Genomic DNA, 26,922 nt, shown 5'->3' with positions numbered 1-26,922 from the left:
ATCCAGGTACAGAATGGGGTGGGCCGGGCAGGGGCCGGGCCGGGCTGTCGGATGGCGGAGCGCCCTGATGCCTGCTTTGCCTCCGCCCAGCACTCCCAAGGCCGGCCCTTCCCCCCGGAGGCAGCGGGCCCTCAACCCAGAGCCGCAGCCCGGATCGGAGGAGCCCGACGGCGGCTTCAGGAAGGTTGGCGAACCCCGCAGCCTGCCCTCTGCCCGTCAGGGCCTCTGCCCGCGCCCACATTGTCTGTCTCACTGGCCCTCACCTGTGGGCCGTGAGCCCCAAGGGCCGACACGCAGCTCGGGCCTGACCTCATGTCCCTCTCCTCTCCATCTCCCTCTCCCTCTCCCCCCCCATGTCCCTCTCCCCCCCATGTCCCTCTCCCCCCCCATGTCCCTCTCCCCCCATGTCCCTCTCCCCTCTCCCCCCCATGTCCCTCTCCCCCCATGTCCCTCCCTCCCCCCATGTCCCTCTCCCCCCATGTCCCTCTCCCCCCATGTCCCTCTCCCCCCATGTCCCTCCCTCCATGTCCCTCTCCCCCGTACCCCAGCTCTACGCAGAGCTGCGCGTGGAGAACGAGAGGCTTCGTGAGGCGCTGACGGAGACCACGCTGCGGCTGGCGCAGTTCAAGGTGGAGCTGGAGCGCGCCACGCAGGTGAGGCGCCCGGGCCCTGCCGTGACCCACCCAGCAGGGAGGGCTCAGGGCCTGTGTGTCAGGAGCTGGAGCCGGAGGGGTGGAGTCTGAGCGGAACTCTGCCTTCAAGGGGGCGGGCCCTGCGCCAGTGGGCGGGGCTAGGACCCTGGGGCGGGCCCTGCGCCCATGGGCGGGGCTAGGGCCCTGGGGCGGGGCCTGGTTAATAAGGGGCGGGGCTTGCGATGAGCAGAGGACTCGGCCAGAGTCCTGGCCAGTCTCCCCGCTGGTTCCCCGTTCCTGGCCATTGCGGTGTGGACGTTGCTCTGACCCCTGCGCTTTCTCTGCCCCCTCCAGCGGCAGGAGCGCTTTGCAGAGAGGCCGGCCCTCCTGGAGCTGGAGAGATTCGTGAGTGGGGCAGCCGGGGCGGGGCCAGGCCATGTCCCCAATTCCAGCCTATGGAGGGGGCACAGGGACCTCTAACCCGGCCCTCTGACCTTCCCCCGCCGTTCTCAGCCTCCCTCTGGCCCTCCCCAGCCCCGCCCCCCCAAACCCTTACCTTTCCCTCACCCTCTATCTCCCCCTCCCCCGTCTGTTGCAGGAGCGCAGGGCGCTGGAGCGCAAGGCGGCGGAGCTGGAGGAGGAGCTGAAGGTGAATGCTCACGGGGCGAGGGGGGGCCGAGGCTCGCCGCCGGGGCGTCCAGCTGACCCATCCCTCCCACAGGGCCTGTCCGACCTCCCCCATCCCTCCTACAGGGCCTGTCCGACCTCCCCATCCCCCCCACAGGGCCTGTCTGACCTCCCCATCCCCCCCACAGGGCCTGTCCAACCTCCCCATACCCCCCCCCCCCCCCCCCCCGGGCCTGTCCAACCCCCCCATCCCCCCCAGGGCCTGTCCGACCTCCCCATCCCCCCCACAGGGCCTGTCCAACCTCCCCATACCCCCCCCCCCCCCCCGGGCCTGTCCAACCCCCCCATCCCCCCCAGGGCCTGTCCGACCTCCCCATCCCTCCCCCCAGGGCCTGTCCGACCTCCCCATCCCCCCCACAGGGCCTGTCCAACCTCCCCATACCCCCTCCCCCCCCCCCCCCCCCCCCCCCCCGCCTGTCCGACCTCCCCATCCCCCCCACAGGGCCTGTCCGACCTCCCCATCCCCCCCACAGGGCCTGTCCAACCCCCTCATCCCCCCCACAGGGCCTGTCCAACCTCCGCGCGGACAACCAGCGCCTCAAGGACGAGAACGCGGCCCTGATCCGCGTCATCAGCAAGCTGTCCAAGTGACCCCGGAGGCCTCGCCCCGCCCCGCATCCATACAGCTGCTTCTGCCACACGCACCCCTTCCCTGTGTGAACACGAGTGACAGGGCTGCCGGGAGTCTGAAGCCATAGCCTGCCCGCGGGACCTCCCGGCGGGAGGGGAGGACGGAGCCCCCGGAGCGGGGGGCCTCTGAGGCCAGGACGGAGATGGAGCTGAGCCAGGTGGGGACCAGAAGGAACCGAGGACCAGGAAGTGCCAGGACCAGTAGCCAGGACCGGGGCGGCCGCCCGGAGGTCCCCTCTCACGTGTGCTGCCACCAGCCGCCCTCCCGCCCCGAGCAGGGATCCGAGAACGTGCCAAGCGCCCGCCGGCCTGGGCCGGGGGCCTGTCTATAGGGTCCGTGTGCAATAGGGAGGGCGTCTTTTATTTTTTGCTGCCCCTCCCCGGCGCCGCCCGGGGCAGGGGGAGAAGGTATTTTCGAGACATAGCACAGGCACCACTAATAAAGGTCGTGACGTTGCCACTCAGCGGCCGGTTCCCCTGCTGGAGGCGGGGTGCTGGGGGCGGGGCCTCGGGGAGCCTGCTGGAGGCGGGGCGCTGTGTCCGCTGGGTGTGCGGGCACGGCGGGGTGCTGAGGGCGGGGGTGCCTGCTCCCCGGGCCGGGGAGGGGCCTCGGGAAGCCTGCTGACAGGCTCACCAGCAGGGCTGCGGCGGCGAAGGGGAGGTGGGGAGCTGGGGTCCTGTCATCACTGCTTGTGAAACAGGCAGCTGCCAGCATTTAAAATGGGGGTGATTCACATAGAAAACTCGGGAATTTGACTTCTCGGAAGAAAGTAGGAAGCCATAACGGTGAGCGCAGTCCTGCATAGTAACAGCTGGAGCTGTCAGAGCCACGCTCTTCCTGGACGGGGCAGGCATTCGTCCACCCACCTATTCATTTGTTCATTCATTCCTGCTTATGCCTTCATGCCAGGCCCTGGCCTGCCTGATGCTGATACCTTAGTGAATGAGAAGGGCGGCGATCTGAGCCATCTTGGAGAGGCATAAGGCGCCCAACAACAGAAGGGATGCGTTTAGGTGGTGGTGCTATGGAGAGAAGACAGGGGCAGGCTAGGGGGCTGGTGTGTGTGTGTGTGTGGTGTGCCTCACGAGAAGCTGGCTCAGACATACATGAAGGCATCAGGGAAGAATCTGGGTGTTGAGGACACATGTGCAAAGGCCCTGGGGTTTAAGTGTGCGACATTGAGACACAAAGAGGCTGGAGGGCAGTAGGGGATGGCCTGGAGAGGCTGCATGCAGGGGTGTGGCCGGGGGAGGACTGGAGCCGAGGGGGTCCCTCCAGCTGCTGCATCAGAACAGCCTGGGGGAGGGTGGTGCGGGATAGAAACGGAGACCAGTACGTTTGCTCGTGGGTCAGCTGGTTCACCCTCCATACCTGTCACAGCCCCACCTGCCAGGACACCCTGGAGGCAGGCCCCTCCCATGTTCCCGAATCACTGCAGCCTCAGTAGTGATGGCAGCGTGGGGGTTACCAAGGAGGGGGACTGGGGGGCAAGCAGGTATGGGGATCCACTGGCATCTCTAGTCCTCTGTTAGAAATGATTGGGGCCCAGATGAGAGGTTTAAGGTTTAGACACCTGTGAGGGCAAGGTTGTCCCAGGAGGAAGCAACCGCAGGGACTGGGCCTGGCGGCAGGAAGAGGGAAGCAGAGCAGTGGGTCCGAGAAGCTGGTGGGTGGCTCAGGTAGGAGCTGAGCTCCATGGGGAGGGCCCAGCAGGAATTCCGTGGGGGGTGGGGGGGCGGGGAGCTGGGCCGAGGTGCTCCGGGGGAAGAGGGAGGGGCCAGGGGAGGAAGCCATGGGGGGGCGTGGCCAGGAAGCCTGTCACCGGTAGGAGCTGCTGCTTCTCCGTGGCTGGGCCCCTGGCAGGCGGTGGGACAGCGCCGAGTGGGTGGGGGGGGGGGGGGGAGGCAGAGGAGGGCAGGCCTCGCCGAGCTGGGTTCCTGCGCTGGCCCTGGAAGGCCGAATGGGAGTGCACCAGGTGGCAGGGACTTGCTGTCGCAACAGCTGAAACCAGTGGTTGAAGAGGTTTCGGGGAGTATTTGGGGAAGGGCAGGCCCAGAATGCAACGCGTGGAAGAATGAGGAAGAGACGAGGTTGCAGAGGTGGGCAGGGACCAAACCACTGGGGTCCTGGGGTACCAGGCTGTGGGGCTAAGAGGGCAGTGGGGAGCCAGAGCAAGGTCTGGGCTGGGCCCCTGGGTGTTCAGAAGAGCCCTCTGGAGTGAACTGGGGGCCGGAGGAAGCCTGGCCATGGGCTCTGGATAAGGAGAGGACGCAGAGAAAGGAACCAGCGAAGGTGGGAGCGCCTCCTAGACTCCAGGACCTGGATTCCTTCCCCCAGGAGGTTACAGCCGGGTGGGGGGCAGGCTCCTGAGCCCCCTGGGAGCCGGGTAGAAAAGGGTCAGCAGATGGCCCGTTAAGAGGAGGCTGTTTATAGACTGGGCAGCACATGACAAGGCACAGGGCTCCTGAGCGCGGTCCCTACGTCGTCGTCTCCCCTCCCTGCCCCTCCCGCTCCGGCCAGCCCAACTCGCTCAGGACTGTCCAGCAGGGATGGTCCATTTTGTCCACTGGGATCGGGGAAGAGCAGGGTCGGATCAGGTCCACGGTCCGTCGAGGGGTCTAGTTCCCTTGGCGGGGAGTCTGCACGCAGAGTCCGTTCTCCCACGGGGCGCGGGGCAGCCCGCCGCCCGGACACAGTTCCCGGAGGTCCGGGAAAAAGAGTCAAATGACCTCCGTTTCCATCTCGCCTTCCACCTTCTTCTTTTGCTTCTCCATCACGGCCTCCAGCTCTGACACGTTCTCTTTGTCCTGCAGGGGCGGGGCGGGAATCAGGACCCTGGCGTCGGGGCCCTGGGCGCCCTCCCCGGTCGGTCCCGGCCCTGGACGGGCAGTCGGGCGGTCGGGCGGCCCCTCACCTCCAGCAGCGCGCGCTGCACCGTGACCTGGCTGTACACGCGGGCCCCCTCCTCGGGGCTCACCGCGCGGAACTCCTCCTTCTGCAGCGAGAAGATCTGCGCGCCCGTCAGCACTCCCAGCGCATCCACGGTCCTGAGCCAGGGCAGCGGGGCGCGGTCGGTCAGCCTGCCGGCCAATCAGAACGCAAGCCTCCCACGCCCCACCAATCCCTTCACGCCCGGCCCGCAGTCTGTCCAATCAGCATAAGGCTCCTGCCTGAATCCCCACCCACCAACCCACCAATCACGGAGCCACTGCTTGGAGGGAGGCGGGACTCCTCCAGAGGCTCCAATTGGAGCCTGGGAAAACATGCCAATCAAACAGACAGGCCCTCGCTTTGGGCCAATCCGGGTTCCCCAGCGGCCCGCCACGCGCCCCTCTGGGCCAATGAGAACACGTCGCCTCTGAGCGCTCGGAATCCGCTACGCGCCCCGAATCCGCTACTCACCCGGAGCTGAAGCCCTTGGCCTGCAGCCAGGCGCGGACCTCCCGGGCGTCGGAGCGCGGGTGCAGCTGCGGCTCGGGGGCGCGGGGCCCCGTGGCTGCGCGGCTGGGGCCCGAGCGGCCCTGCGCCAGGCGCGCCTGCAGCTCCTCGTTGACGCTGAGCATCTGGCAGAATTTCTCTGCGAGCGGGAAACCGGGAGGGAGGGAGGGAGGGAGGACTTAGGGGTGGGGGGTCCCCGCGATGGGCCAACCTCCTCTTCCTGAGCCCCGGCTTCCCTCCGGGACGGGGAGGACAGGGCCCGCTCCCCTGACGCCCGGGGCGCCCGCACACTCACCCTTGTCGCCCGGGTCCAGGTGGTTGAGACTGTCGCAGCTGTCCCAGTGGGGCCGGGCAGGGGCGGGGGCCGGGGCCGAGGTCGGTGGGGGCGGGGGAGTGCTGTTCTCCTGGAGAGGACCGAGAGGAGAGCACCTGGGTCAGAGGGAGGACTCCGAGTCCCAGCCCCTCTGGATGGAGATCAAGTTCTGAACCCCCAAGCACCTCCTCCGCCAGTGTCCCTCTTTTTTAAAATATATTTTATTGATTTTTTTTTTTAACAGAGAGGAGGGGAGAGGAATAGAGAGCTAGAAACATGTTCTATATATTATATATTTATAATAGAGAGCTAGAAAAATGAGAGAGAATCATTGACCAGCTGCCTCCTGCATGCCCCCGACTGGGGATGTGCCCGCAACCAAGGTACATGCCCTTGACTGGAATCGAACCTGGGACCTTTTAGTCTGCAGGCCCACGCTCTATCCACTGAACCACACCGGTTTTGGCTCGCCAGCGCCCTTGACTCGACCCACCACCCCCCTCATTCCCAGGACCCAGGATCTGGTTCCCAGAGCCTTTTCCCTCAAGGCCTGGGGGTGGCGAGGGGGGGTGGGAGGGGTGTGTGTGTCCGCCCTGGCTCACCAGAGTGCGGGCAGGGCTCGGGCTGCGGCTCCCGCGGGGCCCCGGGTGGGGTGTCAGGATGTTATAGGGTACGTATCCCTCCTGCCCCCGCTGGTCCCGCACCTTCCACCACTTGCGCTGGTCATCCAGGACCTGGGGGGATGGTCAGAGGTGGCGGGGGGTCAGAGCCTGTGTGTGCCCTTAGGGTGGGGTACCCCCCAGCCCCTCCGACCGCACCCCTCGAACCTCCAACACGTCCCGGGCCCGGACGGACAGCTCGCTGCTGTTGCGGGCCTGGAAGTCATAGTTACACAGGACCCACTTCCCCGCGGGCTCCGGCTCCGGCTGCTGGGGCTCGGCTTCCGACTCCGGGTCCTGGTGGCTGAGGAGAGGGGGGAGGGTTGGGGAAAGGAGACAGCCCCCCGAGGGCTCTGGGCTGCAGGGTGTTGGTGTGAGCTGGGGTGAGAGCCAAGCAGGGGCTGAGGCAGGGGGCCGGGTTAGTACGGTTAATGGAGACTTAACGTTGGAAAAACAGTGGGAATGTACACGGAGTAGCCAGATGATGATGATCTCTGAATGCATAATAATTTGCAGGTTAGCCTTTTATTCTATAGGATAGACACTGAGTGGCCAGATGATGGTGATCTCTGAATGCATAATAATCTGACCACTCAGTGTCTATCGGATCCTATGTAATAAAAGGCTAACATGCAAATTGTCCCCTCCACCAGGAGTTCGACCAGCAGGCAGGCCGGCCAACCGCTCATGTCCCCTCCCCCTGGCCAGGCCGGCCAGGCCTCACCCATGCAGGAATTAATGCACAGGGCCTCTAATATATATATATACACTGAGTGGCCAGATAATTATGCGTTCAGAGATCATCATCATCTGGCCACTTAGTGTATTTTGCTTCTTATGTGCCTGCAACATGCTGATGGGAACTAGCATCACCTCCATTTCCTAGATCCCTGCACCCAGGGGGGGTTGCTGGTTCTGTTACCGCAACCAAGGTACATGCCCTTGACCGGAATCAAACCTGGGACCCTTCCGTCCGCAGGCCGACGCTCTATCCACTGAGCCACACCGGTTAAGGCCGTGGCCTTGAGCTCAGAACGGAAAACCTTACAGCCTCACAGGCTTCTCCTTCTTCCAGGAAGGGATGATCATTCCCCTATTTTTTTTTCCTCCAAAGAACTGGAGGCACAGAGAAGGCGAGTTAAAAGTTGGGGGTCTCAGAAGCATGGGGGTGGGGGCGGGATTCTGCGAGACCAGGCAGCCAGGGGAAGGGGCCTGGGATTTGACCTCCGACCCCCCAGTCAGAGGGGGACCTCAGCCCGGATCAGGCCTACCTGTGCGAGGGAGAGGGGGGGTCTTCAGGGCCGCGGCACCCCCTGTGTGGGGCAGGCAGGCAGCTCCCAGCACGCTGTCCCTGCTGAGACCCGCCGCCCAGCCCGGGCCCAGACCCCCCTTCGGCTCCTCCAGCCTTCCTGCTCGGCTCCTCTCATCCCACGTGGCTTCCCTACTGTCCAGGCACCCTCTCTTCCCCCCTCTGCCCCCGGCCCCAAGAGTATGCACCCCCACTGCTTGTGGGAATCACGAAGTTGCACCCCCAGTTCTTTCCTCCCCCAGAGACAGAGGAATCCCAAGTCTTAAGCTTTCATGTCTCGGCCCTTTAAATCTTAAAGGGCCCCAGTTTGATGCTCAGCAGCGATCGAGACAATTGCTGCAGAGCCTTGTCCCCTCTCCACTTCCTGAACCTCCCTCCCCAGACTGGCCGCTCAGCCCCTGACGTTCTGAGCCCCCTCTTCTGGTCTCCAAGGTCCCAAGGACCAGACTCGACACCCAGATGTTTCATTCCCAGCCTCTTCCCCCCCAACACCCAGGGCTCCGTCCTGGGAGGGACCCCCGGCAGGGAGCGTCCCAGATCCTGGGGAACCGAAGTGCCTTTCCCCCAGCCCTTTGGGGACTCTGGATCCAACCTCTCAGAACTTTACCCACACCCAGCCCCTCCTCCTCCCTCAGACCCAGGAACCCGGGCCCCCAGCCCCCCCTCCTCCCTCCTCACACCCAGAAATCTGGGCCCAGGCCCCTTCCTCCCTGCTCCTCCCTCCCTGCCCCTCCCCCCCGCTCCCAGCCCGGGCCCCAGGCCTGGTCACCACCTCACCCACCTGCGAAGAAGAAGAGTCGGGAAGACAGAAGGAAAAAGACAGGGGGAAAAAATGGGGGGAGGGCGGAGTCAGCGCGGGGAGCCCCCAGGACGCACCCCTCCGGGACCCCAGCCGCCCCGCCCTGGGGCTGGCACTCACCCGTTGACAGCGATCTGGGGGGCGCTTTGCTGCGGGAGAGAAGGCGGCAGGTCAGGGGCAGGGCCGGGTAGGGGTGGGGGTGAAGGTGGGTGTCACCCTCCCAGACCCCCCCAGGCCTGGCCCTGCTGGGTCACCCCCCAACCCTGAGCCTTACCTGCCTGCGCCGCCGCTCGTGCTGCAGCTGTTTTTCTACTGGGTCCTCCCAGGGGCGGCCCTGGGGGTCAGCGGCCGGGGGCTCCCAGCCGCTGTAGAACTCGGGGACGTACTGGGGTCCCTCCTCCGGGGGCAGCTCCACCCTGCAGCCAAAGAGGCCGAGGTGAGGCTCAGCGATCCGGTTCCACCCCGCTTAGCCCCGTGACGTCTCCCCTCCCTCCTGCCCTCTGCCCCCCAAACCGCACTCTAACCCAGCTATCCTATCCTTGCCTCTGCCTGCCAAGCTCTGGCCCTGCCTCTAAGCCCCGCCCCCAATATGTAATAATTTGATCAAATATAATATTTAATGATTTATATTAAATATATTATTTAATAATTGATATTAAATATAATATTTAATAAGGAACTCTGCCTCGGAGTACAGACTCCGCCCCCTTTCCCACCCTCAGACCAAACCTCTCCTAAGCACCGCCCCTTCGATATGGCCCCGCCCTGCAGCCCCGCCCCATTCCTATAAGCCCCGCCTTTCATTCCGGTCTGATTGTCTATCTGATGTGGTCTTAAATCTCTCCTTCAGCCCTAGCCCGTTTGGCTCAGTGGATAGAGCATTGATTGGCCTGAAAGACCCAGGTTTGATTCTGGCTAAGGGCATATGCCTGGGTTGTGGGCTCGATCTTCACTAGCCAATCGATTGATTCTCTCTCATCATTGATGTTTTCTCTCTCTCTATCCCTCTCCCTTCCTCTCTGAAATCAATAAAAAAAATATTTTTAAAGAAATCTCTGCACCCTAATCTCTGGCCTTTCCTCTTTCCTCCAATCAGATGCTGGCATTTGTCCGAGGTCCTTTCTTCATTGGCCACACCCTCCCTCCTGGCCTCCAATCACCACACCCCGCCCCCTCATTAACCACGCCCCCACTCACCAGCCCCGCCCATCCAATCACCACCCCGCCCCTGCCCCGCCCCTCGATAACCACGCCCAGCGCCCCCGCCACGCCCCCGTCGCCACGCCCCTCACCCGGGGCGGGTCCACGCGTCCCCCAGCGAGGTCCAGAGCGCGTTTTCACTCGGGGTGACGTTCTCCCGCAGCAGCGCCACCGCCTCGGCCGTCAGGTGCGGCCGCCGCACGCCGCTGGCCAGCTGGGGTCCGCCGGACATCTCCACAATCTGCCCGGGGGCGGGGGCAGGAATGGCACACCCTCAGACCCTCAGAAGAGGAACCCCGTTCCTCCTGCTGCGGGGGGGGGGGGGTCCCCGAGGGCCGAGGACCGGGGGGTGGTCTCACCACGTGCAGGGGTCCGAACAGGAAGTGCAGCAGCTCCGGGGAGGAGGGGTTCGCGATGTTGCCGCGCAGCCGCGCCTGCGGGGCGGGAGGGGGGGTGGCATTAGACGTGGACAGTTCGGGGCCGCCAGCCGCCGTCCCCCTCGTGGCCCCCCGCTCCTGAAGCCCCCGGGAGCGCGTCCTCACCAGCAGGCTGAAGGCGTATTTGATTTTCTGAAGGACGTCGGTGTACTCGGCCTCGCTGGGCGGCTTGGCCCGCAGCGCCAGGAGGCCCTCTGGGGGTGCGGGGGGGGGGGCAGGCAAGGGGACAGGGGCAGCGTCAGAGAGAGGGGGCGCCCCGGAGGGATTAGGATGGAGGGTCAGGGGGTGTGATGGGGAGACCCGGGGACAGGGAGGCTATCTGGGAGTGCCCAGGGGAGGGGGGTGACGGGGATCCCACCCCAGGGCGCGCCTCACCCCCGGCCTCCCGGCGCCGGGTCCGGCGGCCCCGCTCCCGGTGCTCCAGCACGCGGGCCGCCTCCGCAGACTTCTGCAGCTTCGATACGAAGCTCTCCACGTCGTCGAACACGTGGTTCAGTATGTCCTGGCGGACAGAATCGGGGGGACGTGTGGGACCCCTGATCCTGATCCCGGACCCTCAGCGCTCCGGGCAACGCCCTCCAGCCTGGAGCGCTCAGGGTCCGGGATGTCCCACTCGTTCTTCATTGGCCACATCCTCCCTCCCGGCCTCCAATCAGCACGCCCGCCTCCCTAACATAGCATGCCCCTCGAGAACCACGCCCCCGCTAAATTGCCCCGCCCCACCCAATCACCACGCCCCGCCTCCCTAATATAACCACGCCCCAGGTTGTCCTTGGTGCTACTCTTCATTGGCTACTCTCTCCCTTTGGGCCTCCAATCACCATGCCCCGCCTCCTTAATATAGCCACGCCCCCTTGTTAACCACGCCCTGGGGTGTCCTCTGTCCCACTCTTCATTGGCCACACCCTTTCTTCGGTCCTCCAATTACCACGCCCCGCCTCCCTAATATAACCACGCCCCTCGATAACCACGCCCCGCCTAACTGCCCCGCACCATCCAATCACCACGCCTGGCGCCCCCCCACGCCACGCCCCAATGGCCACGCCCCTCACCCCGGGCAGGTCCAACCCAGGCCACTGATGCCTGGCTCCCCCCATTCGGTCACCCCCCCCACCTCCCAGGTGTCTGACTCCGCCTCCAGACCTGGCCCCGCCCCCTGACCTGGTCCTGCCCCAGACCTGGCCCCGCCTCCAGACTCGGCCCCGCCTCCTAACAGGGGACTCACACCCCATAGCATAGCCAGTACCGCCCCCAGCCCCAGCCCCGCCCTGCCCGCACCCTGAACCTTCCGGCTCACCACTTCTCGTTCTGCCTGCAGACCCGCCAGTTCCGGGCCGCGGGGGCCCAGGTCCGGGGAGGCCGGGTCCGCGCCCCTGGGGGTCTCCGCCCCGCCCGGCCTCCGCGCTGCTTCCTCCTCCTCCTCCGGGATGGGCTCCGCCTGGGGGCGCTCGCGGGCCGCGGCCCACTCCGCGGCGCTGATCACGGCGCGGAGGGACGGGCGGCGCTGCAGGGGCGGCGTCTCGGCGGCGGGCGCTGGGTCGCGCTGCAGCTCCTCCTGCGTGGCCCTGAGTGGGAGAAGGGGAAACTGAGGCTGGGTCCCCCGAGGAGTCCAGGAAGGGGAAAAAGGGAGGCTAAAACAGACACAGTGACCAATGGACACAGACAACAGGGGGCTGAGGGCATGAATGGGGGGAGATGGCGGAATAACGGGGGAATAAGGACATATATGTAACACCTTAATCAATAAAGAAATTAAAAAAAAATAGCCCTGACCGGTTTGGCTCAGAGCATAGAGCGTCAGCCTGCGGACTCAAGGGTCCCAGCTTCGATTCTGGTCAAGGGTTCCGGGCACATCTCCAGTGAGGGGTGTGCAGGAGGCAGCTGATGGATGTTTCTCTCTCATCGATGTTTCTAACTGTCTATCCCTCTCCCTTCCTCTCTGTAAAAAATCAACAATAATAATAATAATAAAACACAAAAAAAACAGACACAGTGGCCCACATGGGTCAAACCTCAGCTCAGAATGGAGAATTCCAAGATATTGGCGCGGGCAGGGAAAGCACCTTTTTTTTTTTTTTTTTTAATATATATTATTGATTTTTTGCAGAGAGGAAGAGAGAGAGATAGAGATTTAGAAACGTCGATGAGAGAGAATCATCGACCAGCTGCCTCTTGCACACCCCCCATTGGGAATGTGCCCCCGCAACCAAGGTACATGCCCTTGACCGGAATCGAACCCGGGACCTTTCAGTCCGCAGGCCGACGCTCTATCCACTGAGCCAAACCGGTCCTGGCGGAAGCACCTCTTTGGGGCGGGGAAACGGGCTAAGCGGGGAGGACTCCAAGACCAGAACCAGGAAAAGTAGGGGCGCACTTGTCTGGGAGGTACGCGCAAGACTGGAAGAGACTGTGTTTGACTCCATTCTAGGCTAGTGGTAACAGCCCATTTCCCGGATGGGGAGACTGAGGCCCAGACACACCCACGCGTCCCCCTTTACCCCCCGCTCCCAGCCCCCTCTTACCTGAGCGCCGCCGCCCGCCGATCCCCGTGGCCGGAGCGGTAGTTGTGCAGAGCCCCCTGGATGTCCTCCTGCATCAGCTCCGCCTGCCAATCACGCGGTCAGGCCCCGCCCACTCCGCCCACCGCCCGCCCCGGATGGACCCCGATGGGCTCGGTCCCAGACCAGGTCCAGTCATCGCTCACGCAGGTGGCCCGGCGCAGGTCCACACCCTCTTCCGCCGCCCTAAACCTGACCCAGGCCGAGGCCACGCCCCCTCCCACCGGGCCCCATCCGGGTGGCTCCCCACTCAGACCACACTCTCCCATCCCCGCTGTGGTTGTCCTCCAGGCCCCCTCCGCCTGCTCTGTCCGAGCCCCTGACCCTGAGTCCAACCTGCACCCAAAGCCCCCTCCCGCCCTAGCCGGTTCGGCTCAGTGGGTAGAGCATCAACCTGAGGATCAAAGGGTCCCAGGTTCGATTCGGTCAGGGCACATGCCCAGGTTGTGGGCTTGATCCCCAGTAGCGGGTGTGCAGGAGGCAGCTGATCCATGATTCTCTCTCACCATTGATGTTTCTAGCTCTCTCTCTCTCTGAAATCAATAAAAATAAAATATATATTTTTTAAACTTAAAAAAAAGCCCTGGTTTGTCTCAGTGGGTAGAGCTCAGCCTGGGGACTGAAGGGTCCCGGTCAAGGGCATGTGCCTTGGTTGCAGGCACATCCCCAGAAGGGGTGTGCAGGAGGCAGCTGATCGATGTTTCTAACTCTCCTTCTCCCTTCCTCTCTGTAAAAAAATCAATAAAATATATTTTAAAAAATTAAAAAAGAGCCCTAGCTGGTTTGGCTCAGTGGATAGAGCATCAGCCTGCGGTCTGAAGGGTCCCAGGTTCGATTCCGGCCAAGGGCACATGCCTGAGATTCGGGCTCGATCCCCAGTAGGGGACCTGCTGGAGGCAGCTGATCAATGATTCTCATCATTAATGTTTCTCTCTCTCCCTCTCCCTTTCTCTTTGAAACCAATAAAGAAATTTTAAAAATCGGTATAATAAAGTTAAAAAAGAAAAAAAGCTCCTGTCCTTCCCGTCTTCCCAAGCCCCTCCTTCTGCCGCTCTGATCCCGCCCCACCCCGCCCTCTGCCGCCCTGACCCCGCCTTGGACACGCCCCCAGTTCCCGGGCCCCGCCCCCAGCTCTCGGGCCCCGCCCCCAGCTCTCGGGCCCCGCCCCGCCCCGCCCCGGCGCTCACCCCGAGCCGCAGGCCCTGGAAGAAGTGCACGTCGGGCTGCGCGCGCGCGGGCTCCTGGCACACCAGCAGCAGCAGCGCGCGGCCGCGGCCCGGCGGCGTCACCGCGTCGCAGCGCAGGATGGCGCTCAGCGGGTACGACTCCAGCTCCTCCTGCAGGGCGGGAGGGGTAAACTGAGGCCCGGAATCGGGACGCGGCTGCGTGAGACCGCAGTGCCAGCCCAGCCGGTGCACGCGCTGCTGCGCAGGCCGTTTACTACATGAGACCAGCCCTAACCCGTGTGGATCAGTGGATAGAACCTCGCCCTGCGGACTGAGAGGTCCCGGGTTCGATTCCGGTCAAGGGCATGTAGCTTGGTTGCCGGCACATCCCCAGTAGGGGGTGTGCAGGAGGCAGCTGATCGATGTTTCTAATTCTCCCTCTCCCTTCCTCTCTGTAAAAAAAAAGTCAATGAAATATATTTTAAGAAAAAAATAAATGAGACAAGCCCTGACAGGTGTGGCTCAGTGGACAGAGCGTCGGCCTGTGTACTGAAGGGATCCCGGGTTCGATTCCATGGCTGCGGGCAGTGGGGGGTGTGCAGGAGGCAGATGATCGATGTTTCTCTCTCATGGATGTTTCTAACTCTCTCTCCCTCTCCCTTCCTCTCTGTAAAAAAATTAAAAAATCAATAAAATATATATTTTTGCCGAAACTGGTTTGGCTCAGTGGATAGAGCGTCGGTCTGCGGACTCAAGGGTCCCGGGTTCGATTCTGGTCAAGGGCATGTGCCTTGGTTGCGGGCACATCCCCAATAGGGAGTGTGCAGGAGGCACCTGATGGATTTTTCTCATCGATGTTTCTAACTCTCTCTCCCTTTCCTTTACTCTCTGTAAAAAAAATCAATAAAATATCTTTTTTTTAAAAAAACAAATGAGACGAATAGAGCCCCCCAAGAAGGGGCGGGTGGGGGCGGGGTTCCTTGCCTAAGTCCCCAGAGGAAGCGCGCACAGAAACCAAGATTCACACCAAGACCCTCCTCCCCACCCTCCCCCTCCACACCCACGTGACCGGGCACCTTGGACACGTGGTCCAGCAGCTTGACGTGGTCGGGAGACACGCGCAGCAGCATCTCCTGCGCCCACACGCGGCCCTGGCTGTCCATGACGGCCAGCCTGCGCGCCGCGTCCTCCACCGTGTGCACGCCGTCCTCCTCGCCCAGGCAGAAGGTCACCAGGTGCTGGGGGGGGGCGGGGCGGGGAGGGAGCGGTGAGCCCCAGCCCAGTGCCCCGGGGGGCTCAGCATCCCTGGCACCAGCAGCCTTCCCGCTGGTGGCTAACCACGCCGCCTCCAGGCAGCTTTCCCTGACCGCCTGCGCCACCCATTGGGCTTCCCGCCCAGTGCCCCTTTGTTCCTCTTTCATCCGAATGGGGGCCCCCTGGGCCTGTGTTCCCACAGACAGGGAATGTTCTGGGTCCCATCTCGGCCCGTCCAAAGCACCTCTCTGCCTGCCTGCCTCCCCTGGCTGTCCCTCCGGACCCGGTCTGCGCCCTGCTCCTCCCTCCAGGACTGCCTCTGGTGTGCGCCTGTGGCCACGCTGGTCCAGAGCCAAAGCTGGCAGGTGAGCGGGCTGGGGCTCCCCGGATCCTTCCGCCCCGAAGCCCCCCTGCTTTCACCACCCTCATCCCCTTGGGTCCCCGAAGACTGACTTCCTGAGGCAGCCCGGACCCCACACTCACATTGACGTGGTACTGGGAGACGTCAGCCATCACCACCGTGGAGTACCGCTTCCTCTGCTCTGGGGGCGGAGGGTGAGGGGTCAGGGCCTGGTCCTCAGCTCCACAACCCAGACCCAGGAGTCCTTGTCCGAGCCCCTCCTCCCTCAGACCCCAGGCCTCCTCCCTCAGACCTCAGCCCTCCTCCCTCAGACCCAGGAGCCCAGGCCCTCAGCCCTCCTCCCTCAGACCCCGAAGCCCAGGCTCCCAGCCCTCCTCCCTGAGACCCCAGCCTCCTCCCTGAGACCCCAGCCTCCTCCCTCAGACCCAGGAGCCCAGGCCCCCAGCCCTCCTCCCTCAGACCCAGGAGCCCAGGCCCCCAGCCCTCCTCCCTCAGACCCAGGAGTCCAGGCCCCCAGCCCCTCCTCCCTCAGACCCAGGAGCCCAGCCTCCAGCCCTCCTCCTCCCTCAGACCCAGGAGCCCAGGCCCCCAGCCTCCTCCCTCAGACCCAGGAGCCCAAGCCCCAGCCCTCCTCCCTCACACCCAGGGGTCCAGGCCCCCATCCCTCCTCCCTCACACCCAGGAGGCCCTGATCCGAGCCCTCCTCCCTCAAACCCAGGAGTCCAGACCTCCAACCTTCCTCCTTCGAACCCAGAAGTCCCCACCCTTAGCTCCTCCTCCTTCTGACCCAGGAATCCAGGTCCTCAGTGCCTCCTCCCTCAGACCCAGTTTCTCTCGGCTGGGGGCTCCCTTGCCAATACACTCACCATAAATGGACTTGGCGCTGGGTTTGGGGGCAGCTTCTGGGCTGGTGACGGAAAAGAGGCGGTGAGAGGGGCCGTGGGAACCGGGGACAGATCATGGGGTTTAAAATCAAGAAGAGCAGAGACTTCATGGTGGGGGCGGGGGGGCACCGGGGAGCCATGGAAGGCTCTGAGCGGAGGAGGAGAGGGCAGGGCCAGACTTCAGGAAGACGGGGGAGGTGACGGGCCCGGGCAGTGGTGGGGAGTGAGTGTGGCCTCTGTTGTCACACAGACCTGGTTCACTTCCCCTGGCACATGCTGCCTTGCCATAAGGCCCAGGGTAGGAGATTTCATCTCTCCTGCCTCGGTTTCCCTCTCTGCAAGACAGGGGTTGGCTGCCCCGTGGCTCCCATCTGGTAGGGCTGTCGGGTGGACTCAGTGAGATGAGGCCCATGGAGTGTTCTATGCCCTCGATAACTATTATCATCATTACTGCAATGCTAAGGGCTTGGCGCATACATGGTAGTTGCTTAATAAACGGGAGTTTTTAAATAGCATTCATATTTGGAGCAGCGCCCGGCCGGCGTGGCTCAGTGGTTGAGCATCCACCTATGAGCCGGGAGGTCACGGTTCGATTCCCGGTCAGGGCACAGGCCTGGGTTGCGGGCTGGATCCCGTGTGGGGCGTGCAGGAGGCTGCCAATCAATGGATTCGCTCTCATCATTGATGTTTCTCTCTCGCCCTCTCCCTTCCTCTCTGAAATCAATAAAGCTATATATATATTTTACTGATTTTTTTACAGAGAGGAAGGGAGAGGGATAGAGAGCTAGAAACATCGAGGAGAGAGAAACATCGACCAGCTGCCTCCTGCACACCCCCACCAGGGGATGTGCCCACAACCAAGGTACATGCCCTTGACTGGAATCGAACCTGGGACCTTTCCGTGTGCAAGCTGATGCTCTGTCCACTGAGCCAAATCGGTTTCAGCTAAAGTTATATTTTTAAAAAATTGGAAAATATTTGGGGCAGATGGAGAGTTACCTTCTTCCCCTCCTACCCCCAAGGGCCAGGCTCCACCCAGCGAAACCCTTCCCTGCCTCCTGCCTCCTCCAAGAAGAATTCCTGAGTCCCCATTTCCTCAGAAGGAACAGAGGCTCAGGGCCCAGGTGGGGCGAGCGGTGAGGCACGAGAAACCCTTTCAGTCAAACAGGTGCTCCTCACCCTGCTCGTGTCCGTCAGACATCGCCACGACTTGATTACCTCTGGGCTGGAGAGCTCACTACCTCACCCCCCCCCCCCCATGCACCCATTCTAAGAGTCTGCTCACTCCAGGAGACCTCAGCCTTCCTTATAAACACCCCTGACTTCTTAGCAGATATTTATTTTCTACTTATTGATCTTTGAGGAAGAGGAAGGGAGAGAGAGTGATCTATTGTCCCACTTATTTATATTATACCTTCATTGGGTGATTCTGGTATGCACCCTGCCTGTGGATCGAACCCAGAACCTTGGTGCATTGAAACAACTGTCTAACCAGCTGAGCTTCCCAGCCAGGGCAACGGGTCCATCTCCTATATAACAAAAGCCTAATATGCTAAGTGCCCAGTTGTCCATTCAACCAATTAAAGCGCAATATGCTAATGATATGCTAAGGCTGCTCAACTGCTTGCTATGACGTGCACTGACCACCAGGGGGGCAGACAGTCAACCAGTCAACCAGTCGCTATGATGTGCCCTGACCACCAGGGGGTGGACGCTATGACTGGTAGGTTAGCTTGCTGCTGGGGTCTGGCAGATCAGGGGGCCAGACACGCCCTGGAGTCCTCCTGTGGTCCCTCCCAGGCTGGCCAACCTCCCGTGTCCCTCCCCGGCCCCGATAGTGCACCCATGGGGTCCCTCCGCCTGCCCTGCGCCCTCTCCCAATCCGGGACCCCTCAGGGGATGTCGGAGAGCCGGTTTCAGCCCGATCCCGCAGGCCAGGTCGGGAGACCCCACTGGGGCATGAATTCGCTGAGGGCTAGAACCCAGCGCTGTCTGCTCCGAGCGGAGAGGCCCCACGGCCTGGGCTGGAGGGAGGCAGCCGGTGACCTCCTGGGAATGCCTGCGGGCGTGGGTGGGCCGGTGAGGGCCTGTGCCGGGGCAGGGCTGGGGGTGGACACTTACCCGATGCTGGCGCTCATGGTGCGGACTGGGCAGCTCTTGCCACCTGGTGGTGCCCTGGGAGCCAGCGAAGAGGTGAGGCCTGCTCTGCCCTGCGGACCTGATTCCCACCCAGCCTCCTCCCTCGGTTCCTTCTCCCTCAGATCAGGAGCCCAGGCCCCCAGCCTCCTCCCTCAGACCCAGGAGCCCAAGTCCCCAGCCCTCCTCCCTCAGACCCAGGAGCCCAGGCCCCCAGCCTCCCAGACCCTCCCCCGTCAGACCCAGGAGCCCAGGCCCCAGCCCTCCTCCCTCAGATTCTCCTCCCTCAGAGCCAGAAGTCCCCACCCCCAGCCCCTCCTCCCTTAGACCCAGGAGCCCAGGTCCCCAGCCCCCCAGCCCCTCCTCCCTCAGAGCCAGGAGCCCAGGCCCCCAGCCCTCCAGCCCCTCCTCCCTCAGACCCAGGAGCCCAGGCCCCAGCCCTCCTCCCTCAGACCCAGGAGCCCAGGCCCCCAACCCTCCTCCCTCAGACCCAGGAGCCCAGGCCCCCAGAACCTCCTGCCTCAGACCCAGGAGCCCAGGCCCCCAGCCCACCAGCCCCTCCTCCCTCAGACCCAGGAGTCCAGGCCCCAGCCCCTCCTCCCTCAGAGCCAGGAGTCCCTGCCCCCAGCCCTCCTCCCTCAGACCCAGGAGCCCAGGCCCCCCTCCTCCTCCCTCAGACCCAGGAGCCCAGGCCCCAGCCCTCCTCCCTCAGACCCAGGAGCCCAAACCCCAGCCCCTCCTCTTCCATACCTTGTCCCCTTTCCCCCCAATCCTTCAGAAATCCATGCATTCAGTTCCCCAATCTCTGGGGCCCCCACTTGCCTCCTCTTCCCAGGGTCCAGTCTCCCAGCCTTCCCCTCTCAGGGGCCCGGGCCCAGCTCCCAGGTGCTGACCCCTGAGAGCCAGGGGGTCTGACCCTGGTCTCCTGGGGGGGGGACCTCTCACCCACTTCCTCAGTCCCCATGACCCTGTGTTCTTCCTCTAGCCCCGGGGGAGGCCCAAAGGTCAGCCCTCACCCCTTCAGACTCAGAGTCCAGAGCCCCCGGCCCTTCCTGAGTCCAGGGCCCTGGGGTCCTGCCCCCAGCCCCGCCGGCCCCCTCCTCACCTGCCCGTCAGGCTCCCTGGGAGGCCAGGCCTGCTCTGCTGTCCCAGCCGCTCGGCTCTGGGCCGCTCCTTCCTCCTCCTCCTCCCCCCTCCCTCCTGGTGGCCCGCCTCCGCATACCTGAGCACTCACCTGGCACTGCCCCACCAGGCCGGGACAGGGCGGGGCGAGGTTCCTGGGGAACCTCAACTGTTTCCCGGTGACAACAATGCGACCGTCACAACACCGGCCCCAGCCCGGTCGGTCGTGCCCCGATCCCTCCCCTGATCCCTCCCGGTCCCCTGGCTGTCAGAGGTGGCTTCCAAGGTGCAAGCCGGGGGCCGGCGACCTGGAGTGCCTGGGAGGGTGGCCTTCAAGCCAGCCGGTCCTCCTTTCTTTTTCTTTTTCCTTTTTTTTTTTTTTTTTAATATATTTTTATTGATTTTGTACAGAGAGGAAGGGGGAGAGATAGAGAGTTAGAAACATCGATGAGAGAGAGACATCGATCAGCTGCCTCTTGCACACCCCCCACTGGGGATCTGCCCGCAACCAAAGTACATGCCCTTGACCGGAATCGAACCCGGGACCCTTCAGTCCCCAAGCCGACGCTCTATCCATTGAGCCAAACCGGTCCCAGCTCTTTTTCCTTTTTAAAAAAATGTATTTTATTGATTTTGTACAGAGAGGAAGGGAGAGGGAGAGAGAGCTAGAAACATCCATCAGCTGCCTCCTAAACACCTCTTACTGGGGATGTGCCCACAAAACCAAGGTACATGCCCTTGCCCGGAACTGAACCTGGGACCCTTCAGTCCGCAGGCCGACGCTCTATCCACTGAGCCAAACCAGTTAGGGCCCTTTTTAATATATATATTAATTTCAGGGAGGAAGGGAGAGGGACAGAGAGAGAGAGAGAAGCATCCATGAGGAGAGAGAATCATGGGTCGGCTGCCTCCTGCACGCCCCACACTAGGGATGGAGCCTGGAACCCAAGCATGTGCCCTTGGCCGGAATCGAACCCGGGACCCTTCAGTCCATAGGCTGATACTCTATCCACTGAGCTGAGCTGGCTAGTGCTTTAAATATATTTTTTTATTGATGTCAGAGAGGAAGGGAGGGAGGGAGAGAAACATCCATGAGGAGAGAGAGTCATGGATCGGCTGCCTCCTGCACGCCCCACACTGGGGATCAAGCCCGTAACCCAGGATGTGCCCTTGACCTGGGATCTAACCCTGACCTCCTAGGTTGGCGCTCAGCCACGGAGCCAGGCGGGCGGGGCAGGGGCTGTCTTTCTGTCCCCAGAGCTGGTGCCTGGGGAACCACGGCGCTCACCCCTGGCCGTGGTTCCGTCTCCACCTGTTCCCTTTCCCAGCTCCTTGGGGATTTCCCTCCTAAACCCCGCGGGGAGGGCCAGAGTAGCCCCAGGCCCCGTGGGCAGCGAGTCCCCCAGGAAGTCAGAGCTCAAAGCTCAGACCGCTGGGAGCAAGAGGGGGAACAGGCCACCCCACCCGGTTCCCACCGCCATCCATCGGCTCTCCCCTGGCCCCGCCCCCTGACCGGCCTTTCTGCTCCCGCCCTCCTCTCTCTCATCCCAGTCCCAGTGTCTGCTCAGAAACCCCTAGGGGTAAAAGCAGAGTCATCATCGGGGTGTTTGATTCCTGGTCAGGGCACGTCCAACCAAGGAATGCATCAATGACTGGAACGGGAGCATGACCGGTGTGGCTCAATGGTTTGGTACGGACCCATGAACCATGAGGTCATGGTTCGATCTGGTCAGGGCGCATTACATTTGTATGGGTTCTCCTCACCACAACCTAGGAAATGGGTCCCAGAAACCCCATTTATACACGAGAAAACGGAGGCACACACAAGCTACTAGTAAGTGATTTATTTTTATTTTTTATTTTAAAATATATTTTATTGATTTTTTAAATATATATTTTATTGATTTTTTTTTTTTTTACAGAGAGAAAGAGAGAGGGATAGAGAGTTAGAAACATCAACGAGAGAGAATCATCGATCAGCTGTCTCCTGCACACCCCCCACTGGGGATGTGCCTGCAACCAAGGCACATGCTCTTGACCAGAATCGAACCCGGGACCTTTCAGTCCTCCGGCAGATGCTCTATCCACTGAGCCAAACCGGTTTCGGCGATTTATTTTTATTTTTTAAAAGTATTTTTTATTGATTTTCCACAGAGAGGAAGAGAGAGGGATAGAGAGGTAGAAACATTGATGAGAGAGAAACATTGATCAGCTGTATCCTGCACACCCCCTACTGGGTGTCAAGGCACATGCCCTTGACCGGAATCAAACCTGGGACCCTTCTGTCTGCAGGCTGACACTCTATCCACTGAGCCACACCGGTTTCGGCAATGAGTAGTTTATTTACAGCAACACAACCAATGCACGGCGGAGTCTTAAACATGTATATAGACATTTGTATTGATTTCGGAGAGGAAGGGAGATGGAGAGAGAGAGAAAAAAAAAAAATCCATGAGGAGAGAGAATCGTGAATCAGCTGTCTCCTGCACACCCCACCATGGGGATGGAGCCCCCAACCCAGCTGTGACCTCCGGGTTCATAGGTCAACGCTCAACCCCTGAGCCATGCCAGCCTGGTGTGACGATGGAGACAGGTGAACCCGGGCTGTGCAATCACCCAGGGCAGCCCCTTCCTCCACCTTCTGGTGCCTCCCTGCCCTGGCTGGCCCCTGGCTGGCTGTGTGACCCCGGGCATGTGTCTGTGCCTCTCTGTGCCGCCCAGCCCGGGAGGGTGGCCGGAGGTCACGCTGAGCGTTTGGCAGGGTAACGCCGAGAGGAAAAGATGACAGAGGCATGTGCTGTCACGCGGATGCAAAGGGCAGCGGGGAACCTCAGAGGAGGCTGCGGAGGGTGAGGTCTGGGCAGACTTCCTGGAGGAGGAGGAGGGGGGGGGAGAGGAGGAGGGGCCGCCGGCGCTGAACCTGAAGGGCCAGTTCGGCAGCCTAGGGTGGCCCAGAGGACGAGGGAGGGGTGGGTGTTCCAGGCCAGGGAGCTGGGGAGCCCCGAGGGAGGGCCTCGGAGCCTGGGCAGGGCTGGGCTCACCTGGGAGCTGTCAGCAGGCCGAGCTCTGAGTCCGGTCACCTCCCTGTCCCAGATGCTTTCTTTCTTCCCTTCCTTCCTTCCTTCCTTCCTTCCTTCCTTCCTTCCTTCCTTCCTTCCTTCCTTCCTTCCCTCCCTCCTCCTCCTCCTCCTCCTCCTCCTCCTCCTCCTCCTCTCCTCCTTTCTTCTTCTTCTTCTCTCTCTCTCTCTCTCTCTCTCTCTCTCTCTCTCTCTCTCTCTCTCTCTCTCTCTCTTTCCTTCTTCTTTCTTTCTTTCTTTCTTTCTTTCTAATATATTTTATTGATTTTTTACAGAGAGGAAGGGAGAGGAATAGAGAGTTAGAGACATCGATGAGAGAGAAACATTGACCAGCTGCCTCCTGCACACTCCCACTGGGGATGTGCCCGCAACCAAGGTACATGCCCTTGACCGGAATCGAACCTGGGACCCTTCTGTCCGCAGACCAATGCTCTATCCAGTTTTGGCTCCCAGATGCTTTCCGAGCCCGGCCTGGCCTGGGTTGGGGTCCGAGGGAAGGACCCCTTATCTTCTGGGAGGCAGACGGAAGGGGATGGGCACCCATTCACAGAGGAGCAGGTGGAGCCCAGAGTGGGGGAGGGGAGGGGTCACGGGCCAAGGTCACAGGGCCCCAGGCTGAGACACTGACTCATATACAGCTGAGCCGGGCCCTTGCTTCACGTGCAGGTGGAGAAACTGACCTTTTAGAGGCATTGGCTGGGAGGCAGGGCCTGGGCTCCTGGGTCTGAGGGAGGAGGCTGGGGGCCTGGGCTCCTGGGTCTGAGGGAGGAGGCTGGGGGCCTGGGCTCCTGGGTCTGAGGGAGGAGGGCTGGGGGCCTGGGCTCCTGGGTCTGAGGGCGGAGGGCTGGGGGTCTGGGCTCCTGGGTCTGAGGGAGGAGGGCTGGGGGCCTGGGCTCCTGGGTCTGAGGGAGGAGGGCTGGGGGCCTCGACTCCTGGGTCTGAGGGAGGAGGCTGGGGGCCTGGACTCCTGGGTCTGAGGGAGGAGGGCTGGGGGCCTGGGCTCCTGGGTCTGAGGGAGGAGGGCTGGGGGTCTGGGCTCCTGGGTCTGAGGGAGGAGGGCTGGGGGCCTGGGCTCCTGGGTCTGAGGGAGGAGGCTGGGGGCCTGGGCTCCTGGGTCTGAGGGAGGAGGGGCTGGGGGCCTGGGCTCCTGGGTCTGAGGGAGGAGGAGGCTGGGGGCCTGGGCTCCTGGGTCTGAGGGCGGAGGGCTGGGGGCTGGGCTCCTGGGCCTGAGGGCGGAGGCTGCCCTGGAGCAGGCACCCCAGTCCCCCCTCCCCCAGAAGTCTGGAGCAGTCTGTGAGACCGAAACCCAGTCCCGCCCTGCCTCCTGGGCCCGGTGGCTCCTTCCTCCTCCTCCTCTCCCGCTCTCCAAACCGTATGGAGTGGCTCCCAGATTCCAAAGGGCTCCCACCCTGCAGGGCTTGCTCAGTGAGTCCGGGGGAGCCAGGGGCCCCGTCTGGGCGCCTCTCCGGGGGGACCCCGCCTGCCGCCCAGATTCTCCAGGCGCCTTCCCCTGAGGGAGTTTGGGCCGGGCTCTGTGCTCCTCTCTGTCCTCGGACTTGTCAGGGGGCTGGGCTGGTGGTGTTGTTTTTAAAAATATACTTTATTGATTTTTTACAGAGAGGAAGGGCTAGGGGTAGAGAGTTAGAAACATCGACCAGCTGCCTCCTGCACACCCCCCACCGGGGGATGTGCCCGCAACCAAGGTCCATGCCCTTGCCCGGAATCGAACCCGGGACCCTTCAGTCCGCAGGCTGATGCTCTATCCACTGAGCCAAACTGGCTTCGGCTCTTTCAAATTCTTTAAAAAATATATATTTGGATTGATTTCGGAGAGGGGGGGGAAGAGAGAGAGAGAGAGAGAGAGAGAGAGAGAGAGAGAGGAACATCACTGGGGAGAGAGAATCTTTGCTGGGCTCCCTCCTGCACGCCCTGTACCCGGGCCTGTGCCCTGACCGAGCCCACCCCTGACCTCCTGGTTCGTGGGCCGATGCTCAGCCCTGAGCCACGCCGGCAGGGCTTGGCAGCAGATTCCTGAGCACCTACTGTGTGCCAAGCGCATGCTGAGCGCTGGGCAGAGGAAACCCCTGCCCACGGGTTAGTCATCCTGTCGGGTGTGGTGCAGAGCTGGAAGGTAAACAGACCGGGGTACACACACACACACAGACACACAGACACACACACACAGACACACACACAGACACACACACACACAGACACACAGACAAACAGACACAGACACACACACACACATACACACACACAGACACACACACACAGACACACACACACACACAGACACACACACACACACACACAGACACACACAGACACACACACACACACACGCACGCACACACACACACACACAGGAATGATTCCTTCAGAGAGTGTCCGGCGAGGGAGGAAAGGAAAGGAGGGGGAAGCCAGGGCTGGTGGAGGGTGGGCGGGCGGGCCCAGTCTGGGGGTGGGTGGGGTGGCATGTAAGCTGTGACCTGAATTTGGAGAATGCGAGAGAGGTTCAGGCCAGGAGGCACCTTGGGGACTGGGGGTGGGAGGGAGGAGGGGAAGGGGGAATCTGTGGAGGCAGCGGGGGCGGGAGGGGGGGCTCGGAGACCCCGCTGTGGGGCCCTCCCCGATGTGGCCGCGAGGGAGGGCGGCAGCGAGGAGGGCAACGGGAGGGGCCGCCTCCAGGGAAGCGGATTTGCCGGAGCCTGAGCCCAAGCAGCTCCCACTCTGGCTGGGGAGGCGACACCAGCGTGTTCTATTTTATTTTTTAAAAAAATACGTGCATCGGCCGAAACCGGTGTGGCTCAGTGGATAGAGCGTCGGCCTGCGGACTGAAGGGTCCCGGGTTCGATTCCGGTCAAGGGCATGTACCTTGGTTGCAGGCACATCCCCGGTGGGAGGCGTGCAAGAAGCAGCTGATCGATGATTCTCTCTCATCGATGTTTCAAACTCTCTCTCTTTCTCCCTTCCTCTCTCTAAAATATCATTAAAATATATTAAAAAAAAAAAAAAGCGTACACCTATGGGTGAGGACAGTGGGGGGGGGGGGGTAAGGGCAGAGGGTGGGGTGGGAACCAGGTGGAGGGGAGCTATGGGGAAAAAAGAGGAACAGCTGCAATAATCCGAACAATAAAGATTTATTAAATTAAAAAAATGTGCATTAATTTTTATTTTTTCAATTTTTTTCATACATATTTTATTGATTTTAGAGAGGAAGGAGAGGAAGGGAGAGAGAGAGAGAGAGAGAGAGAGAGAGAGAGAGAGAGATCAATGATGAGAGAGTCATTGATCAGCTGCCTCCTGCACACCCCCTACTGGGCATGGAGCCCGCAACCCTGGCATGTGCCCTTGAAGGGAATCGAACCTGGGACCCCTCAGTCCCATGCCATGGGCTCAGGGCATGCTCCCCTCGGAGTCCCTCTGAGAGCCCCGCTGTGTGTGTTGGGGGGGGGGGGGAAGGGGCGGAGCGGCGGGAGGGGCGGGGCTGAGGACCAGCGGGGCAGGCGGCGAGGGCGGTGGCCCAGCTGTTTGCTGTCTGGGCGGGATCAGAGGAAGGAAGGGCTCCGAGGCCAGGAGCTGGGCCTACAGGCCAGTGACCAAGAAAGATCTCATAAAAAATATATATATTGATTACAGAAAGGAAGGGAGAGGGAGAGAGAGAAACATCAGCGATGAGAAACATGGATCAGCTGCCTCCTGCATGCCCCCTATTGGGGATCGAGCCCGCAACCCAGGCCTTGCCTTGACTGGAATCGAACCTGGGACCCTTCAGTCCTCAGGCCCGAGGCTCTATGTTTCTCTCTCATCGATGTTTCTACCTCTCTATCCCTTCCTCTTCCTTCCTGCTGTAAAAACAAAATCAATAATATATATATATATATATATATATATATATATATATATATGAATTCCCGTATACCAAATTCATTCCCCAAGGTCAGCAGTGAACATGAGTGCTTTTGCTTCATCTTTCTCTCTTTCTCTGTCTCTCCTTCTCTCTCTCACACACACCTCTTCTCTCAACTGTTTGTCGTTGCAGGCTTGATATCCCTTTACTCCTAAAAACCTTGATACCCCTTTACCCGTAAGAACTTTATGTATTTCCTAAAAACAGCAGAGAGAGAGAGAGAGAGAGAGAAGAGAGAGAGAGAGAGAGAGAGAGAGAGAGAGAGAGAGAGAGAGAGAGAGAGAGAGAGAGAGAGAGAGACACGGACGCCGGGATGGGGAAACCAGAGGGCATTGTGGGAAAATCC

The 26,922-nt window shown here is 61.6% G+C and overlaps 2 protein-coding genes across 2 annotated transcripts; one reads left to right on the top strand and one right to left on the bottom strand.

Moving 5' to 3' along the window:
• Positions 1 to 45: 45 nt before the first annotated feature.
• LOC311632988 (protein phosphatase 1 regulatory subunit 12C-like) lies at positions 46 to 2,343 on the top strand. The gene is made up of 5 exons (XM_084905080.1): positions 46 to 184; positions 549 to 653; positions 987 to 1,037; positions 1,231 to 1,281; positions 1,824 to 2,343. The coding sequence occupies exons 1-5, from the start codon at positions 68 to 70 to the stop codon at positions 1,908 to 1,910; spliced, it is 411 nt and encodes a 136-aa protein (XP_084761206.1). The 5' UTR covers positions 46 to 67; the 3' UTR covers positions 1,911 to 2,343.
• Positions 2,344 to 4,362: 2,019 nt separating this feature from the next.
• EPS8L1 (EPS8 signaling adaptor L1) lies at positions 4,363 to 19,646 on the bottom strand. The gene is made up of 20 exons (XM_084906345.1): positions 19,570 to 19,646; positions 18,450 to 18,503; positions 16,311 to 16,351; positions 15,567 to 15,625; positions 14,906 to 15,067; positions 13,851 to 14,000; positions 12,628 to 12,710; positions 11,403 to 11,670; positions 10,481 to 10,607; positions 10,211 to 10,299; positions 10,028 to 10,102; positions 9,761 to 9,909; positions 8,743 to 8,884; positions 8,589 to 8,617; positions 6,529 to 6,664; positions 6,304 to 6,435; positions 5,684 to 5,792; positions 5,353 to 5,527; positions 4,865 to 4,997; positions 4,363 to 4,757 (listed from the first exon to the last, which is right to left on the bottom strand). The coding sequence occupies exons 2-20, from the start codon at positions 18,464 to 18,466 to the stop codon at positions 4,671 to 4,673; spliced, it is 2,163 nt and encodes a 720-aa protein (XP_084762471.1). The 5' UTR covers positions 18,467 to 18,503; positions 19,570 to 19,646; the 3' UTR covers positions 4,363 to 4,670.
• Between the last annotated feature and the right edge of the window lie 7,276 nt (positions 19,647 to 26,922).

The sequence above is a fragment of the Pipistrellus hanaki genome, assembly GCF_964339955.1.
Source record: "Pipistrellus hanaki genome assembly, chromosome: 15".
Lineage (NCBI taxonomy): Eukaryota > Metazoa > Chordata > Mammalia > Chiroptera > Vespertilionidae > Pipistrellus > Pipistrellus hanaki.
Note: the sequence above shows the minus strand (reverse complement) of the source record. Positions and strands in the feature narration are given on the sequence as shown.

What these genes read in the sequence shown, in the direction of transcription:
- LOC311632988 (XM_084905080.1), top strand. Translation starts at nt 68, where the DNA reads ATGCCTGCTTTGCCTCCGCCCAGCACTCCCAAGGCCGGCCCTTCCCCC. An exon ending in CCGACGGCGGCTTCAGGAAG is followed by an intron (nt 185 to 548) that starts GTTGGCGAACCC and finishes CCCGTACCCCAG; the next exon opens with CTCTACGCAGAGCTGCGCGT. An exon ending in AGCTGGAGCGCGCCACGCAG is followed by an intron (nt 654 to 986) that starts GTGAGGCGCCCG and finishes TGCCCCCTCCAG; the next exon opens with CGGCAGGAGCGCTTTGCAGA.
- EPS8L1 (XM_084906345.1), bottom strand. An exon ending in TCCAGGGCCTGCGGCTCGGG is followed by an intron (nt 12,711 to 13,850) that starts GTGAGCGCCGGG and finishes CGTGATTGGCAG; the next exon opens with GCGGAGCTGATGCAGGAGGA. An exon ending in ACGAGCGGCGGCGCAGGCAG is followed by an intron (nt 8,618 to 8,742) that starts GTAAGGCTCAGG and finishes TCTCTCCCGCAG; the next exon opens with CAAAGCGCCCCCCAGATCGC.